The following is a 19,769-nucleotide window of genomic DNA, read 5'->3' as shown; positions in this document are numbered from 1 at the left end:
GGGAGTCGTCAAATACTTGCACTTGTTGCAGTACTGTATTTGACAACTTCCTGATACACATGTAAACATGAAGAAGCTCTTTGTGGTAGCACTCTTAATTTTTCAACTGAAATTATAATTCTGCTGTATTTTATTGTCGTTGCCATGTCTATTGCTATGACGATGCGGTGCCGGCACTTTTTTTCTGTCTCCGTCTTTCAGTACTGTATACTCTCTGATGGCCTGTAGCAGACTTTTTGTTAGGGTGTAGGAGAAATATCTTCATTTTTCCTGTTTTGATAATGATAGCACATCAATATACATTGTGGTCATAATGTGTTGGCATTTGGGCTAATTTCAACAGCAGCCCAATGGTCTGCTCTGTGGGCCATGTGATAAATTTGTTATCGCATGGTTGCTGCGGGCCTTATGGCATATTATTGCCCCTCGAGGTTAGCCCTCGGGGCAATAATATGGCATAAGGCCCTTGCAACCATGCGATAACATATACTTATTTATTTTACTAGGGTGTTTCCCACAGACCTATGGTCTCTCTTCATGTTCCGAACTGCTATTCTATGGAACTGTTTACCCCCCAGTCTAACATCGGAAGCCTCGCTATATAAGTTCAAAGCCGCCCTCAGGAAATTTACAGCTGACTATGCTATGCAATCAACGGAATTCCGCCACCTTGCAGTTGATTTTCCCCATTTCTCTCCTCATCAATCCCTGCTTGTCTTTGTACATACATCTACATCTACTGTTCTTTCAATCAAATGAACCCCTCGATAGGCACATTGCCTTTGGGTCATTTCATAATAATAATAATAATAATTTGGAAAGGATTGGGAGAACTTCATATTCAAAGGATCAGTCGGGGAAGTGAACTGCCTGAAAAGAGAAAAAAACGCCAGACCCACCAGGACTCGAACCTGGGACCCTGCTTGTCATGAGCAATGCACTAACCACTGAGCTATGGGACCAGGCTGAACCTAGAAGGCGCTGACAAGTTTTTCACTCCAAAGGCAGCTCACAACACGTGCCACACATACTGATGGCACTTGGGTCTTTTTCCCTCCCCCAGGGGACCAACCACGGTCAGTTTCTGGAAACTACCAGAGGTGAAAGAAAGTGATTAAATTTGGAAAGGATTGGGAGAACTTCATATTCAAAGGATCAGTCGGGGAAGTGAACTGCCTGAAAAGAGAAAAAAACGCCAGACCCACCAGGACTCGAACCTGGGACCCTGCTTGTCATGAGCAATGCACTAACCACTGAGCTATGGGACCAGGCTGAACCTAGAAGGCGCTGACAAGCTCAGTGGTTAGTGCATTGCTCATGACAAGCAGGGTCCCAGGTTCGAGTCCTGGTGGGTCTGGCGTTTTTTTCTCTTTTCAGGCAGTTCACTTCCCCGACTGATCCTTTGAATATGAAGTTCTCCCAATCCTTTCCAAATTTAATCACTTTCTTTCACCTCTGGTAGTTTCCAGAAACTGACCGTGGTTGGTCCCCTGGGGGAGGGAAAAAGACCCAAGTGCCATCAGTATGTGTGGCACGTGTTGTGAGCTGCCTTTGGAGTGAAAAACTTGTCAGCGCCTTCTAGGTTCAGCCTGGTCCACACTAAAATACCTTCCGACGCCCCTGACCGAACATCATTCACACTACTGGAATTCCGGAAGCCAAACTAATTCTGGGCGAAGTCCAATCAAGGTACAGTACTAGGCGCAAATAAACAAAAAAGCATGTTATGCACACGGGGTACACGAGTGGGAGATTATCGCAGAGGTGCTCGGTAGGGTTAACTTTGAAGAAGTAGGAAATACAAGGCAATGCAAGACATAAGGTCGTGCATTAGTTAAAAGCAGGAAATGATGTCAAACAGGACAATGCGTCGAACGCGATAGTGTGGTGTCGCCGCAGGTAAACAAGACACGTGCCTCGTGTCAACAGAACAGAATAGGGTGTTCTTAAACAGACACAAATGCCGTGCACACAAAATAAGTGAATACATGGAAGTGCAAGCTTCGCCAGTTATGGAGCTAACCAGATCTTTAAAAAAAACAGCAGCACTATTGTTTGAAATTGTAGTAGAGAGATTTTCCGGCTGATAGTAGCCAGTAAGGAGCAAGTAAAATGCAAACAATTAAGGAAAACGGAAAAAAAGAATAGAATTTAATTCCTACATTATGGGGGAACAGCTTGCAGGCATGAAACAGACCTGGGCTGTGCGCATCTACTTTTTGTACTCCATTGACAGCCAAACAGTTATCATTGGTAACTAAAAGTCAAACAGGCCTGGCCATTTAGATTCCTTGTGGGAAACTTGGCAAAATGACCGTGATGCAGGATTTTAAAAGGATGTTGGAGGGTGGAAACGAAGAAAGAACCGAGCATGAATTAGACCTTCCGAATGACCGCTGCAGGAAAAAGATAAATGAGGTAAAGGAGAGACCACAGCACGTTAGAGACGTTTTTGAAGAACGAAAATGGGCACGAGTATTCGCAACGGGTTTCGCGAAGGTGCGCGTGGATATTCGCACAGACTTTTTCATGGTTCTCGCACGCCCAATTGCATGTACGTAGTGAACCCGTTGCTTTGATCTCGCGTCCAAAGTTTGTACGAATATTCGTGTTGCAGAACCTCTCTATCATTTACCAAATTGGCTGGAAATGAACTTGGTGAAGGAAACAGTCCTTTCTTTTGGCCAAGGGTGCATCATCGGCAAGGACGAAATGCGAAGCTGCACAGCTGCACACATTGGTTTATGCACTCTTGCCCATAGAAACATTTGCTGTGAGCTATTGCAAGGTTGCCGGGGCGGAACCTATTTTGCCATGGGATACGACTTTTATGCCGCATTTCCCTGTATGATGGCGTGCGTCTAGTTCTAGGTCGCTGATCAACAGCACTTGTACTACAGCACTACAGCTCTACTCAGCTACATTGATTGTGTCTGCATGCATCTGTGTGTATGTATGTTTGTATGTGTGTGTGTGTGTGTGTGTGTGTGTGTTTGTGTGTGTGTGTGCGCGCGCGTGTTTGCATGTGTGTACACATTTGCGTGTGTGTACAGTTTATGGTTTACATATGTGCAGATGCTTGTATGTATGTGTGTGTATATGTGCGTGCGTGCGTGTGTGTACACCCACATACTGGGCATCAAGTTAACAAGATCAGAAAACACCCATTCAAGCTGATGCATTCCACTTACAAGTGCAGATGACAACGCCTGCCCTTGGCGTGGGCTTGGTGAGCGAGTTGGTAGTGGATTGTGGGCCATACTTGAAGGTATGGTATTCACCGTGCGATGGGCCAGGCAACTTGTGGTCGTGCACAAACACTGGAACGCCGACGTCGATCGCCTTGAAGAGCTTGTTGACGGCGTTGGAGACGGAGGGAAACTTGGTGTACTCCTCCATTCGGAACGGGTCCGAGTGGGCATGGTGTGGGCCGGATCTGCACTTGGAGTTAGCGTAGTCTGCGTCGTCGTAGTTCACGTTCCTGTGGTCCAGTTCGTAGGCAACCGTGTACTCGACAGGTGCTTTGCCAGGCGTCCGCTTTACTACATCCACGGAAACATGTGTGTCTGCACAGAAGAGAAAAAAGAACATTGAACATGGAAATAAAATAATCGACTTGGAGATCACAGTTTTAATAAACTCGGATAGAGAGCCAAGGATTATTTATTTATGAAAAGTAAAAAAGACCAAGGAACTACAAGTTACATTATAATGTCCACTAACTGTTATCCAGTTAGTTGTAGAACGTCAGTACCGTCGGTCAGTGCCGTGCAATGTTATCGCATGAGCTGATTGTTTAGTAACTGGTAGCGTTAGTGGACATTATAGCGTAACTTGTAGTTTCTTGGTCCTTTTAACTTTTTTTAATAGAGCTATTAATAATACCAACTGGGCACTCAGTACTCCGACACACAAGGCAAGATAGGTCCAGAGGTTTCCATGTAATAATTTAATACCGTGTGTCTGCACCTTTAAAGCCGTGGCCTCATATTCGAAACACCGCTGGTTTCCTAGCTTTTCTAGACGCAAAATGACTCACCCACAACGCTATGCCATAAAAGTCAAAGTCCACACAGAAATTTCATCAAATCTTCTTGTTCACCATTCCTGCTGGGCTGTAAGTTTGTTAATATAGTACTTTTTCCTTCATGTTTACAAAACATACTTCAAATGTCATTTCATTTATGAAGCTCATGGCTTTATAACTGAGACTGGCTTTATAATCGAATATACCTCCATGGCTTTAAAGGTGCGGCGGACCTACGGTATGTAGATATCTCATCTGGCAATGTGAGTGCTGATCAGCAGTAACAGTGCTCCATTCGTTTCAGGATAGACTACACCTTTGCAATCAGTGTCTGCTGTTGCTGGATGTCAAACCCACGGCCGGGCACAAGACACATACACAGTGCAACACTTCCGCTACCGTGCCTTAATCTGAGTCGGGTAGGTTCAAGTGTGGCGACTGAATGTAAAGTAAAGTAAAAGGAAAAGAAAGTTCTCACATTCACGTTTTTCAGGTCCCAGTCTGCTTTAGCTAATACTATAATTTCAGAATTTTCGTTGCTCAATATTTCGATTTGAGGGGAACAGGCCAGGTTAGGTGTTCAGAAATGTTCGGTACAGAGAAGCAGTTCCCTACTGGATTATGTACTGCGTTCCAACTTCTTTTCCTGTTCTTCGATATCGCTGAACGGCCCATTGTTTAAAAAATATTTTTGTATTTTCGAATTTTCAGCATCAGCAACAGTGCCTTCATCTTAACAACAACTTACCGTGGCATTTGTGGGTCTTGAGGGTTGTGGAGCGGCAGAGCTGTCCGTTCTTACACGGCTCGTATCCAAGAACAGACGATCGACATGAATCCAAGTCTGCGGGGCAAGGGTTTAAATCAAGAAAGTTCAGCCGTAAATAACCAAACCTGGCAAAAAAAGTAGACTCTCCGAATGTTTATCATCTACTGTAGTGGACATTGAAGTCCGGTGAAAAGTCTAGCAGCCACGGGGTCCTGGTCCTTTGTTACAGTATTCTCTAGAACTACACTGCTTGTCTCAAGGTTTGGAGACTCCGCTGTAGCCAACACTTGAATCCATACATCCCGTACACACACCTAGTACACACTCTCTCTAACGGTCTCTAGGCTACACTGCAATTGATATACAGTCGAATCTGTCGTAAGCGACCGCCCCTTGGTGCAAGAAAAAGCGGTCTCTTACGGCAGATGGTCTCTTACGGCAGATGTATGGTAAATCCGGCATACCGGGCATGCATATAATTATGCTTCCATGTACTCAAATCGACGAGAATAATGTGATTTTTGATATCATTTTATTGGATATTCAATAGAATATAGGGGCGCACTTGCAAGACAGCGCAGTTTCACACCTTGCAGTTGACAGCACACTGGCAAGTACAGTTTCGCACCTGACTGAACGTGGGGCGCGGTAGCTTACAGCAGATTTGAATGCAGCCACCATGCATGAAATCGCGGTCGCTGGTCGCGCACAGCAGATGGTTGCTCTGGACAGATCAATTTGTATGTGAAACCGTCTGTGCACGGAAAATCGGTCGCTAACGGTAGATGGTCGCCTACAGCAGAGGTCGCTAACGGCAGATTTGACTGTACGTTAGTTCAAGTTTTCGGGCAAGGCCCATCATCAGGAATAAGTACACTGCTTGTACGCGCGAAAATGAGCATGGTCATCCCATCAGACTTCAACGTCCGCGACAGTAGTTACAGTTGTGGAGAGATGCTCACAGCTCGTATCCATGCGCTTGTCCCTATGTCTAGTTTTAATGTGAGGAACTAGAAATTCGGCCAGGTTTTACAAAATTAGGACAGGTATGCCATGGCAAAATGTATGGAGAAGCAGATCCAAAACCCAGATTTTTGAGATTTAAAGTGGGGTTTTGATCCTCAAATCAGCCCAAATCCGACTTTCAAAAGCCAGCGGGACTGTTTCCGATGAATGGACTGTAGTTCTATTGTGAGGAACTCAGTCAGGTTTAACAAGATAAGGACAAGTGCACAATATCAAATTGCATGTCCAAGTCCTGGCTCCCTAGGAACAAGGTGAGTAATGTTATGTTATCTGTATGTTTACTTCACCATAGGTACTAGGTACAGGCAGTGCTGCCTTCTTGCTGTGGGTCATGAATGATGCCACAGCTCCTAGGCTATGTAAGTCTTGTCTACCTGCAGATGCTCAATTGACATGGACAATGTGTTTACCCTAGAGGACCAAAGAGAGTGAGTGATGCCGGTGCAACATAATTACTCACCCTGTCTAGTGCAAATGACTGCATGTTCACCGGTGCTGTCATCTTCATAGAGTACCGTGTCCTCGCTGGGAACGTACACCTCTTGATTATCGTAGATGCCGACCTTTGTGATCCAGAAGTTGTCTGCGCCCTTCCTCTCAATAGCCTTCAGGATTTGGTTGCGGAAACAGGAGTCGGTCCGGTTCAGGACGCGCATAGAGTTGAAGGTAAGCATGGTCTTTTTCTGCTGTCTGCACAGGGCATGGGCGCTGTCATAGGTGTGACGGGTGGCCGATATGAAGAACTCTTCGTCACCGCAGGTGTGCGTTAAAGTGGGAACGAACTTGCGGTGTGTCTGAGCTGCAAAAAAAGAGTTAAAAAAACAACGAAGAAATAGGTCTAAGAATATAAAAAAAGTCTGCAAGAAATAGCAGAGTCAGCAACTGTTCTCTTGAAATGACCTCAATGGCTGCGAAGCACGTCACCAGAACTCCCGGGGAATTGCAACATCTCCAGGCCGATTTCACTGATGTGATCCACAAAAATGCTCACCAAAAACCGTACGCCAAATCATTGCCGGCGAGAGCTGGCAAAGTTCGTCAGTGCCCATTTTTACACACTGCCTCAGCACATACATGTGTCTCGTGTTAGTTTGAGCGCTATGTGAGCGATGCACTTCGGCAGAATTTCAAGTTGGCGTCATTCGTATGATGCGATTCCAAATGCACGCGTATAATCAGACGTGTCCTGTACTTGCGGTGGACAAATCCTGACCTTATTCTCTACAAACTAGCTCAAGGAAACACACGTGATACGTTCGCATCCCGTACAAACGTGGGGATCACTCGGGCCAGCAGCATTGCATCACAAACAAGGTGTCAACTTGAAAAAATGTTGGAACAGCAGGGCATGCGGAATATAAAAAAACTCTTGGGGGGCTGTATGTATGAAGCCATGGTTACGGACTGTGGTCGGTCCCACCCTGCCCGGAATATACTACTGCCACACGGTAAAGTAAGCCTGAACAAGTCGCAGGCCACGTGGGCCAAATTCTGTTTTCGTGCGCAATAAATGTCAGCCTTCGCAGTTCCTGCCGGTATGCACAGCCATACGACAGGCAGTCATACGGTGTCATGCAAATTGAAGTTTAGCCGTAGGCAATTTCAGATTTCAGGGTGTAAAGCTCAAAATACCCGAGATTCGACATGCGCCAAACATTTGCTCATGTACAGTCTGGAAGACGATTCATGTTGCGCATGCTTCCCTAGGTGCAGCTCATGTTTGGCATTTTAAGTGGTCTTTGTAAAAAGAAAAGAAAAAAAGACTTACTGGTGCAAACAACCAGGCCTGTTGTGGCAGCATGATTGACAGCGCTAGTCCAGTGGTTGCTGTTTTTGTGGTACGTGAACGTGCGGAAATGGCGAGTAGAATTATTTTGGACATAAATGGTGAGCTGGGCGGCATCACCTAGCAGAAGAAGCCGGTCCACGGCTTTACGAATTCTGGGAACGCTCTCGTAAATGCCCATGTTGAACGGTCCGGCGTAATCGAAACCGTGCGTCCGCCGGCAGCTCCTCTCCGCGTTCACCTTGGTGTCCGAGTGGAACCAGCCGTGGGTGACATTGAACCAGACTTCCGCTGTGCGCTTCTCGCCGCCAACAGTGGTCACGTATTCCTCTCGTACCGTGGTTCCTGTCCGATAGATTCACCACAGAACAGTACAGGAGTGTAGACATTAGTATACACAGGTCATCTGATCACAACATACTCTGTAAAAGTCCATGTAATGTGAAAATTATGGTGGTCTGGGGAATTTCGGCAAACTGCAAAGATCGGTTTACAGTTGAAACTTGGCATAGAAAAGCTGCTGTTCAAATAAATGAAAACGAGAGAGCTTGGAAGCTCAGGGCCCTGCGCTATGTTTTGTTGCCTAGCTCCTCGTGCATGTTGTTAGAACTGATGGAAATGCTTTTCCTTTGATAAGCTAAATCATTGTATTGCAAAAACGTTTCAATGAGATACTGAAGTAACGTCTTCTGCATAGCTATGGGACCGGCGCTGACTCTGCCGATCACGGGCGTTCTGGAGTCGACGGGATGTCTGTCCTGACGTTTCCTGGGACCGGCGCTGACTCTGCCGATCACGGGAGTTTATCTTCTTCTTATTATTATACTGACGGCAACTAACATCCATTCTGATTGCATTTACTCGTCTCCCTACTTCGTATTTCTATCCAGAAAATCTCCCCATACAGCAGGGAGTCGTTTACATAATATGACTCCCTGCTATACATCTACATGACTGTATAAACGTTATACTTATTATGCTATCCGCCTACATGCGATTCCCGGGCTGGTCGACAGGCGGCCCAGCCAGCCTGCTAGTGGGATCTCGGCCTCGCACACAAATCCACACAAAATGTTACTGCACTGAATGCATTCCCCCGATACACTTCGCATATATACTCATTCTCTTGTTGGTACCGTACTCTTGATGGTACGGGACAGGTACGGGATAGCGCCAGGCATGTCGATGGCACAAACAAACAAAAATATTGTGGCCAGCTGTCTTTGCTGGTACGGTACAGTACGGGACAGATACGGGATAGCGCCAGGCGTGACACAAACAAACAAACACACAAACACACAAATACCAAATTAAAGCTGTGTGGACCCTGGCTAGCGCCAGACGTTACTGAAGTAACGTCTTCTGCATAGCTACGGGAATAAATTCTTACTTGCATAACACACCATCTCTCACATCGCTAGGCATCCCCACACAGAGTATCATCTGCCATTTCAATTTGATTTCCCCCTGCACCCAAGCCTGCTATCAAACACACACACACACACACACACACACACACACACACACACACACACACACTACTACTACTAATATGATACAGCTACCCTAAACGGGTCACGCCGCCCTCCACCCAAGCATGAGCACTATGAGGGGCAGTGGCAAATAAAATTAATAGAATCAGCTAGCAGAACTGGCAAAACAGAAGAAACAATGAAGCAGAACGGACGACTGCTGTACTGTAACAACAACCTGACAGCTACAGCGCCAACGACTGAAAAATGAACAGGAAGGAAAAAAAATTCAAAATTTCACGTCACGAAAAAAACACTGTCCACGAAAGAATCCACCAAGCAAAAGGAGTGTGGGCATCCGAAATCCCACCAGGACTCCACTAGCAGTTCTTCCACGTTGACGATGTAAGCGGCAGGGCAGCAAGGCCTCACAAATCCGACAGACTTCCACAACGCTTGACCAGTGCACTCATGACGACGAAAGATTGAAGTTTCAATTCCCACCATTCCGCCATTGGGACCTTCCTCTCCGCACTCGCTCGTCCACTCCACTGAAAACAACGAGTTGTTCCAGCACTCCACCAGCCAATCCGCAATTCCCACCACTGCATTCTTCGAGCTTGGATTCTTCACAGCACTCGAGGGACAGCTACTCCACTGCGAGTGGTGGACCACGGCCGACGCAGCAGTGACAATATCAAAGTAAATTGTCCTGCAAGCTACATCGCGACTCCGCGCTCCAATCATGCAGCACTACCTTGGCAGTGTGCGAGGGTGCTCCAGGGTCGACTCTGGCTACGCCAGAGTCGCCCCGGGCAGGCAGAAAACTTGGGAGAAAGCCAAGAACACGGAGCTCAGAAAGCACACACACACACACACACACACACACACACACACACACACACACACACACACACACACACACACACACACACACACACACACACACACACACACACACACACACACACACACACACACACACACACACACACACACACACACACACACACACACACACACACACACACACACACTACTACTACTACTATGTACAACTGCCACAAAATGGCCACGTCGCTCCCAGAAGCGGGAGACAACAGCGAGAAAAAAGAAACAAGGAGAATAATTGAGGTGAAAGGGGACCGTTCTACACATAGCTAGTGTTTCTGTCTACGGTGGCGGGTGAGGTCCTGCGGGCGGGAGAATCGTTCGTTACATAGGCTGCATTGAATGGGCAGATTAGTCCTCTGGTCCTTTCGCAGTCGTTTGCCTCGAGTACAATTATGGCGGTTAAAACCAGCCTGACTCTTCATGCAGCGATCACAGATCGAGCAATGGTGCTGGCAGCAGTCCAAGTTCAGGCTGCATCTCGTTGAAACAGCTGGTATTTCGTCCGATGTCTGACGCTCCACACAACGATGAACTGCAAAACCGCCAGCGCTTTGAAACCAGCGGTCACAAACTCCACAGTGACGGGCCCCAGGCTGCTGGGCAACAGGTAAGGACCGTACAGCTGAGCACTTGTGACGGTGAATCCCACGAGCAGTGAATGATCGGTTGCAAACCTTGCAGGTGACTTTGTTGTTGTTACACTCCACGAGATCATCCGGAGTCTTTGCAATTGCCTCGCGCCATGCTGGGCGATCCTGAGCCAAAGTGAGCCAATTCACTATGCCACCGAAACGAAGATCACGTGCGACGAGGTCTTTCCATCGCAGTCGTGGCCCACAGGCTGGGCGTGGATCTGAGAAGAAGCTAAACAGTATCAGCTTCGGAAGCCGGTCATCTGGCATTCTGGCGACATGCCCAAGCCACTGCAGACGGCGGTGTCTGACGGTATCAGATGGCAGTGCCATATCACCCCAGCGTCTTCGCAGCTCCTGGTTGTTGACATGCTGCAGCTGTTGATCGAGCCGGGATACACCCAGAATGAACCTGAGGGAGCGGTGGTGGAAGTTGTTGATGGCAACCATGTCTCTCTTCAGCGGAGTCCAGCACTCACAGGCATAGAGCAATGTGGACAGAACGCAAACATCGTAAAGATGGCGCTTGGTGGCGATGGAAAGGTTTCGGTCAAGAAAGACACGGCGCATAAGGTCGAAAGCTGCCGCTGCCTTACCGAGTCTTCTGGCCACATCTGCAGATGAGCGGGTGTCAGCAGTTATCACAGAGCCAAGATACACAAAGGATTTGACACTTTCGATCTCCTCCGGACCAACAAAGAGCGGAAGGCGGTCAGCACATGATAAATTTGCACCAACGGCCATGAACTTGGTCTTCGCTGTACTCAGAGTCAAGCCGAAGGAAGAAGCAACGTTGCTGAACAGCTCCAAAGCCAGTTGAGCTGACTCACGGGATGGTGCAAGTAGTGCTGCATCATCTGCAAACTCCAGGTCGTTGACCGATGTCGTGCCAGTTTGACGGGTTCGCTTGGGAAATAGATTGCCACTTCCATGGATTGAAGATACCAGGGACACACCGTTAACACCAGCTGCTGCTATAGCTGAACGCCATGCTTCCAGCACAAGACCAAAGTACAGGTTAAACAACAGTGGGGCCATAACGCACCCTTGCCGCAAACCATTCTCAACCGAGATGTTCCCAGACACATCACCATCAACCCGAACAGCAGCCTGCATGCCTGAATGGAAGCCGTCAATCAGCTGGATGAGTGACCCAGGCACACCATACACCTCAAGGGCCAGCAACAGTGCAGCGCGCGGTACCGAGTCGTACGCCTTGCGGAGATCGATGAAAACGAGAAAGGCCTTACAGCGGTGCTCGAATGCCTTCTCGACTACCTGTCGCACGCAAAAGATGGCATCTGTGCAGGATCGCCCGCGCCGAAAACCACATTGGCTTTCAGGGAGATGTGCCTCAGCAAGAGGTTGCAGCCGGTCCTGAATAACACGTGCGAGAAGCTTCCCGACGACGTCCAATAAGGCTATTCCCCTCCAGTTGTCACACTTGCTCAAGTCACCTTTTTTTGGAATAGGGACGAGCACAGCATCTTTCCACTCCTGAGGCACAGATGACGCTGACCAGCATGTGGAGAAGAGTGCATCCAGGTGTGGCCGAAGAACAGTAAAGCCGTGCTTCAACAGCTCCGCAACGATGAGAGACGAACCAGCCGACTTGCCGTTGGCCAGATGATGGAGAGCGCACTCAATATCCACAGCCGTTGGAGGGCATGCCAGGCTGTCGTCAACTTCCCGGCAGGACAACTGCTGGAAGACAGAGACATCGAACACACTAATGACATTGAGAACACGGGTGAAATGTTGCTGCCAGCAAACACGCTCTTCCTCCGCTGACACACACAGGGTTCCATCAGATTTGCGAATGGAATGAGAGGCCACAGGTTTCATACCATTGTAGCAGCGCTGGATGTCCCGGATGGCTGACCAGACGCGCTCCCCACTGAACTTGCCAGACTGTGCCATATCCGCCTTTCTTTGCAACCAGACACGCTTTGCCGTTCGAACTGCAGTACGCGCTGCACTACGGGCCTTGCGGAAAGCCGAAAGGTCAGCGGGATCAGCAGACTGAAGCCACTGGGCATAGGCACGGTTTCGATGTTGCAGCTTGGGTTCAAGGATTGTTGCGCTGTCTGCAAACCAGTCAGGCTGACGTCGAGATTTCCGTGTAGGGATGGAAGCTTCGGCAGCATCTACAATCGCCCACTTGATAGGCTGCCAGGTGTCTTCATGGGTGACGTGACACGATTTCAGCCGATCACCAAGAGCACTTCGGTACACTGCCCTGTTGCACTCAACAACTTCCCGCTCCTCCTCACTCATACCCGTACACGTCTTCAATTTGCTTACATCGAACATGCTACGTTTCCCAGGGTTTCGCGGTGGCAGGCGCTGGCGGTGGACTGGTGCCGGAAGGCGATAGGTCAGACACACCAATCTGTGATCAGTGCTACACTCTGCACGGCGAACAACATGACAGTCCATGCAGTTGGTACGATCCGCTCGCCTAGTGAAGACAAAGTCGATACAGTGCCATGCCTGCGAGCGTGGGTGTTGCCATGTGTGCAGTTCTGCGTCCCGCTTCTTGAACCAGGTGTTACAGATTTGCAGACCATGCAGAGCCAAGAACAAGAGTAAACGTTCACCAGACTCATTCATAGCTCCAGTACCAAAAGGACCGCGAACTCTGTGCCACTCGTCATCACGCTGCCCTGAACCAACTCGAGCATTGAAGTCTCCGAGTACGATGAGTTTATCAGAGACCGGAATTGACAGAAGCACGTGTTCAAGCGAATTGAAAAATTTGAATTTTTCATCACGACTACTGCGGAAAGTGGGAGCGTAGCAAACAAGAACATGAACCCACTGCGACTTGCCAGACTCCAGAGCAAACTGCAACTTTACGACCATCACACGAGAAGACACAGCTGTCCACTGCCGGCCGCCTGCTGCAAACGCCAGCGCTGAGCGGCCCCGCATCACGAGCGCGACTCCCTCGCCACGAGCGAAATTTTCCACGGGTGTCGGTCGACCAGAAGCAACAACAACAGCATCCTCAACATTGTATACATTGTTGCCAAACCACTTCGTCTCTTGGAGTCCAAGGGTCTCGATACCAAGTCGTCGAGCTTCGCGAACGACGATGTTGATCTTCCTATCTTCCACGATGCAATTCACTTGCTTTGAATTTTTCAAATTCAAATTTCGAGTTGTCGCCGTCTCAACTGGGCCATCACAATTCACCAGACTGCGGACATTCCACGAGCCAAATTTTACACACACACACACACACACACACACACACACACACACACACACACACTGTTGCTGCATGACAGCACTGACTCGCGGCACCTTTTTTGTTTGTGCTTCGCCCGATTGGGCACCCACTGTGTCACCTCCGTAAAGAGGACGATACAACACTTTACCATACATGTCCGACTCACTTTGCACACTATTTTTCCTGTAATCACACAACTCCCGAGAACAGGGACAGATCAATAAAGAACACCTTCTAACCAACAAGAGAATTAGGAGCTTGTGTCTATGACGAGGGTTGTGCCACGGGGCACTAGGATCTCACGAAAACACTCACTTTTGGGTTGATGTTTGACAATCCCTGTGAGGAAAAAAAGAAGAATAAGAAAGGCAATATTTGATTACTGTATAAGCAGAACATTTCGTTGGTCAATAATTTCGTCCAACTCCAAAGAAAGGGAGTTCGTACGGTTGTAAATTTCGTCCATGGATCATTAGAGTGTATTGAAAAACTGGACAAATCAATATTAGTCCGGCATTTAAGTCAGTCCAACAGCTCGTTGGACGAAAAAGACGAAATTAAATTCCAGACGAATATTTCTACAGTATAACATTAGCTGGAAAATGGATTTGTTTTATACACAGGGGAACAGGGCAACAATGTTGCACATTCTCAAGATGACAAGAATCCGCCGCAGCCATCCTTACATCATCACTGGAATCAATTAATAGAGCGTTTTCAAGGACGCCGCTCCCATCACCGCACAGCGGCGCTACAGAAGCTTGTTCTTTTTCGCCCAAACCATGGAAGGGCTTCCCGGTAACTGCTTTGACTCAACACGAGTCACATCAAAGTGAATGTGAACTGGGCTTTGCCTGTTCACCGGTGATTAAACAAATTCTCACACATGACCCCAAAAAGTGACCATTGGTACAACCTTGAAAAAACTTTATTATAAACAACATTTTGATGCCTAATATATTTATGTGATTGCTGCATGTGTGTGTGTGTGTGTGTGTGTGTGTGTGTGTGTGTGTGTGTGTGTTTGTGTGTGTGTGTGCGTGTGCGTGTGTATGGTGCAGTGGTATGTGCAGCGATTTACGATCGATAGGTTGCGGGTTCGATTCCCGACGATCATGGTCACACACATCTTTCTTCGCTTTCTCAGACTCCTCCTGACTTTTCTTTCATTCTCCTGGGTGGTTACCAACCTCTTGACCTCTTGACGCCCATCGCCAGAGGCGATGATAGCAATGCTACGGCAGAAGCCATAGCAACTTGTGCTGGGACTGCGCCATTCAACAGCTTGCAAGGCTGAAGAATAAACCGTCACTATTCAGCCTGTCCTACACCATACAGCTATTTGACATGACTTTTTCTGGCCAGTGAATCCCTATTATTAGGTCTTTATTTTTTGGTCTTTTTTCTTTTCTTTTTTCCCGCACACACATCACACCACATACTCCGGCATGCACTGGCTGTTGGTAACCACCCAGGAGAATGAAAGAAAAGTCAGGAAGAGTCTGAGAAAGAGAAGAAAGACGTGTGTGACCATAATCGTCGGGAATCGAATCCGCAACCTATCGATTGGAAATCGCTGCACATACCACTGCACCATATGGGATACACATGGGACAAACACCATTGGACCATTGGACGCCCATCGCCGGAGGCGATGATAGCGATGCTACAGCAGAAGCCATAGCAGCTTGTGCTGGGATTGCACTATTCAACAGATTGCAAGGCTGAAGAATTGACCGCCACTATTCAGCCTGGTCTACACCACACAGGTATGATGTGGCTTTTTCTGGCCAGTGAATCCCTACTTGTTGGTCTTTTTTCATTTCTTTTCCCGCACACACATCACACCACATACTCTGGCATGCACTGGCTGTTGGTAACCACCCAGGAGAATGAAAGAAAAGTCAGGAGGAGTCTGAGAAAGAGAAGAAAGATGTGTGTGACCATAATCATTGGGAATCGAGCCCACAACCTATCGGTTGGAAATCGCTGCACATACCACTGCACCATATGGGACACACACACACACGCCAGGGACTAATTTAACCGGTATCGCATCGCAGTTTGCGACGCAAAACACAGTGTCTGCGATTCGAAGTTCGTAGTGAGTCGCGGTAAACTGCGACACAACATACATGTTAGCCAAGTATGGCCCTGGACATAGATTTGTAGTGCATGCGTAGCGCATGCACATGTGTAGCTTTACAGTGTGTGTGGCTGGTTTGGCACCAGGAGATGGCGCGCCATGCACTGTGACTAGATTAGACTGTGTGTGTGTGGTTGTCCAGCCTGCACTGCAGCACTGCAGGTAGATTTTACACCATAGACCCGGGTGCTCGAATGAGAGACGGGGTACCAAAACAGAAACAGCCTGAAATTGTACCTAAATTTGTTCCGATTTCGTTTAATTTTCAGAAATACCATCAACATACGGCCCGCTAACGGTATGCCAAATTTCAGCCCTGCCCGGTAAACGGTTTTTGAAATACTCGCGACCCACTTTTTGCTGGGTCCTTGATTCGAGGATGTGGGTCTCGTGTACGGTGCTGCCAAAGACCTGCTGAATCTGCGGCTCCACTGACAATCTTGCTCTCAAAAACGAAGTAGTAAGTAACTACTCCCTGCCCTTAACTGCCATACCAAGCGTAGACGATGGTAGACCCGTGTGCTTGAATCGGAGACGATCTGACGAGTTTGCTGTTTCTGATTCGAGCACCCAATTTTCAAATAAAAAATCCGAAGGAAATACGACAATTTTACTGCGTACTGTAGGCTGTGTTGTAGCGCACCCAGGTTCTGAATTCCTGCTGGGTGGGTCAAGCCAGACTCCCTTCCCTGTTCCATCGCCTCTCCAAAAGTATATTCTGACATTGTTGAGATTTACAGATGAGAAATTTCACACCTGTCAAATCGTTTCTGATTCGAGCACCCGGGTCTACGCACGCGCGGGCTGCGGGACCATGGCCATATGTCACACTATCTCCGCACGCGCACCGCAGCACGTGCACTTGGAAACTAACTAACTTACTTACTCGAAGTGCAGCCCAGGAAGCACGAGGCGAGTGTCGACAAGTACTTCACCTGCTTTTGAGATTTAGACCGCGTTGCTTCACTAGCAGTAGGCGTCTCGACCGTTCAGGACTTATCGTTGTAAAATTCTGCTAGCCTAATTGAGGAAGCCTCTTCACTGCCGGCATGTCTGTGAAACAAGGTACTGTGGACAAGTGGATTGCTGAATTTGATCCCAAAAAAGAATGGATTCGCGCAGAGTCGAGTGGTGGAGCTGTGACCAAGATATTTTGCAAGATGTGCCAGGAGAAGGCGTCCTCGCTTCGTGGTTTGAGGAATTACAGCACGGCGTTCGTTGACGGTATAAGTGGAAGTGCACTGAAGACTGCATTGTCGACGAAAAAAAACTGCTATGCAAAATTGTTGCGTTGCTATGCAAACGTCGGGGTGTGTAGCAATTATTGCTATGCATTTTTTGGAAGTAAATTAGTCCCTGCACGCGCACGCACGCACGCACGCACGCACGCACGCACACACGCACACACACACACACACACACTTACAAGTGCAGATGGAAACGCCGGTCCTTGGCACGGGGCTGCTGAGCGAGTTGGTCGGGTGTCGGGCCAAATAGAAGGTCCGGAACTCTCCATGTTGTACACCGCTCGCTCCGTCGGAACCTTGCAATAACAATGATTGGGTGTCCATGCTGCGTACATACACTGGGATAGTGGCAGCCATTCTTCTGAGGAGTGTGTTCACAGTGTTGAAGACGGCCGGCGTATTGGTGTACTCTTCCATCCGGAACGGATCGGAGTGGGCATCTTTGTTGCCTTTCTTGCACTTTGCGAATGCATGCTTTGCATCGGTGTAGCTGATGTCGCCACCGGCCAATTCGTAGCCAATCTTGTATTTCACGAGACCTCCTCCATGCTCGGGCTTGACTACGTCCACGGTGGCACTTGTATCTGCACGAAAACGATAATAACATTTTAATGGTAGGCATCTCAATAGTGCCATTATGAGGACTACTCACTATCAGAAGATGGCCATGTCTGTAAAGACCGACAGCCGGTATGGAGCACGGTATGACATGAACAACTGGTGGTCGTCATGGCGAATTCCTAGCTAACACCATTCATAATTTTAATTTTATTTTATTTCACCGTCCAATGGCAGAAGCCAATGAAAAGGAGGGGGCGTTAGCCAGCCATGGCAAGAGAAGAAAAAAGAAGGAAAGAATATTATAATAATGGCAAGAGAAGAAAAGAGAAGGAAAGAAGATGATAATCGGAAGAAACGAATGCATCAGCGGGGTGAAATTTATCGCTATGTTGACCATGGTGGAGAGCGGCGAGATAAGCTAGCAAAAGAGGCGAGCGAGCCTACAACGTGGCATGACATTTAACATGGTCTATGAACTGTCTAATATTGGATATTGTCTTCATTTCCATGAGCAGCTTGAGCCAATACAAATATGGAGAACAGATAGGAGATTTGGTAAACATAGTTGACAAAGCTCTGGGAAGTACTATGCCATTGCGAGTGTCCCGTGCGAAAGCAAACCAATTATACTTGCTGAGATGTTCAGGGACAATGTTCAGTTTAATACGATGGACCAGAACGCATGACTGTCTCTGCGACAGGATAAAGATGGGGCTGGTGGAGGTCAAACTACATGTATATAGATAAGCGGAGGGGAATAGAGAGGGTTTACGAAAAATAATTTTCAACACACGTTTATGATGTATTTCTAGTGCCTACCGTATTTTCCGGAGTATAGTGCGCACTTTAGATGTGCTATTTTAGGCCCTAAATCGCAGGTGCGCACTATGCTCCGAATATGAAATGCATGTACTTCAATGAAGATTGAAGTGCGCACCCCCAATGAAGATTGGGGGTGCGCGTTGTACAAAGGTGCGCACTACACTCCGGAAAATACGGTATAAAGCAGATTTACTAAGCAGGGAATGCCAAGCAGCGGCGCCGTACAGTAAGATAGGAAGAAGGTAGCATTTATAAAAGAGACGAATACATTCGGGGGACAAGTGGGAGCAGTGAGACATCAGGCAACGTACAGATTTGCTAACTTTGTTGCATACAAAATATACTTGAGAATTCCAGGACAATTGCGAGTCAAATACAACACCCAAATGCCTGTGCGTATCTACAATATTAATAGCCGAATCAAGTCTGGGAAGGGTAAATGTGAGAGGGTTGGCTAGTTGAGGGTGACTAAAGACTATTTCTGTCTTCAAGATATTGGGTTTCAGACGCCATGACAACATCCATTTATGAACAACATTGATTCCATTCTGAAGCTTCGTACACAGGTTTGCAATGTCAGCGTCAAACTGAATGAGGGCTGTGTCATCAGCAAATAGTGACAAACCATCTATACAGTCAGGTAGCAGAATGGCTTAGGAAAATGGCGTTGCGCATGCAAATAAGCTTTTGTGGAACAGAACTGCTTGCCCAAGAAAATGCTGACAGACTGCCTTTCACATAGTATCGACAGTAAATCATAGGAGACAACGATTTAATAGCCGCAATCAATAATAACACAAGCTGAATCGACATTAACAATGTCGATTCAGCTTGTGCTATTACTGATTGTGGATAGTATACCATAGATCTGCATTTTCATTCACTGTAGGTAGGCAGCACCAACAGTACCGTCAACACCAGCATCACAAGCACCAACATCAGCAGCTGCATCACCAACATCAGCAGCAGACCCAGCAGCACAAGCACCACCACCAGCACCAGCACCAGCACTAGCACTAGCCCTAACACCAACACCATCACCAGCATCACCAGCATCACAAGCACAAGCATACGCACAAGAAAACTCACCGTGGCACCTGTAGGCGGTAAGGTTTAACGAACGACAAATCCTGTGGCTACCACAAGGACTGA

The 19,769-nt window shown here is 47.7% G+C and overlaps 1 protein-coding gene across 1 annotated transcript; it reads right to left on the bottom strand.

Moving 5' to 3' along the window:
• Positions 1 to 1,689: 1,689 nt before the first annotated feature.
• On the bottom strand, positions 1,690 to 17,870 carry LOC135821657 (uncharacterized). Its single transcript, XM_065334656.1, has 7 exons — positions 17,414 to 17,870; positions 14,157 to 14,180; positions 7,591 to 7,953; positions 6,283 to 6,621; positions 4,776 to 4,871; positions 3,192 to 3,566; positions 1,690 to 2,396 (listed from the first exon to the last, which is right to left on the bottom strand). Exons 1-7 carry the CDS (start codon positions 17,868 to 17,870, stop codon positions 2,377 to 2,379), a joined length of 1,674 nt encoding a protein of 557 aa, XP_065190728.1. The 3' UTR covers positions 1,690 to 2,376.
• Between the last annotated feature and the right edge of the window lie 1,899 nt (positions 17,871 to 19,769).

Source organism: Sycon ciliatum, chromosome 7, assembly GCF_964019385.1.
Source record: "Sycon ciliatum chromosome 7, ocSycCili1.1, whole genome shotgun sequence".
Taxonomy (NCBI): Eukaryota; Metazoa; Porifera; class Calcarea; order Leucosolenida; family Sycettidae; genus Sycon; species Sycon ciliatum.
The sequence above is the reverse complement of the archived record's forward strand: the minus strand, read 5'-3'. Positions and strand labels throughout refer to the sequence as shown.

Bases quoted from the DNA above. Each gene is read 5' to 3' on its own strand.
- LOC135821657 (XM_065334656.1), bottom strand. From the start codon at position 17,870: ATGGCACTATTGAGATGCCTACCATTAAAATGTTATTATCGTTTTCGT. The intron at 4,872-6,282 runs GTGAGTAATTAT...CTTGCCCCGCAG, and splicing joins AGTCATTTGCACTAGACAGG to ACTTGGATTCATGTCGATCG. The intron at 3,567-4,775 runs GTAAGTTGTTGT...TCTTCTGTGCAG, and splicing joins CAAGACCCACAAATGCCACG to ACACACATGTTTCCGTGGAT.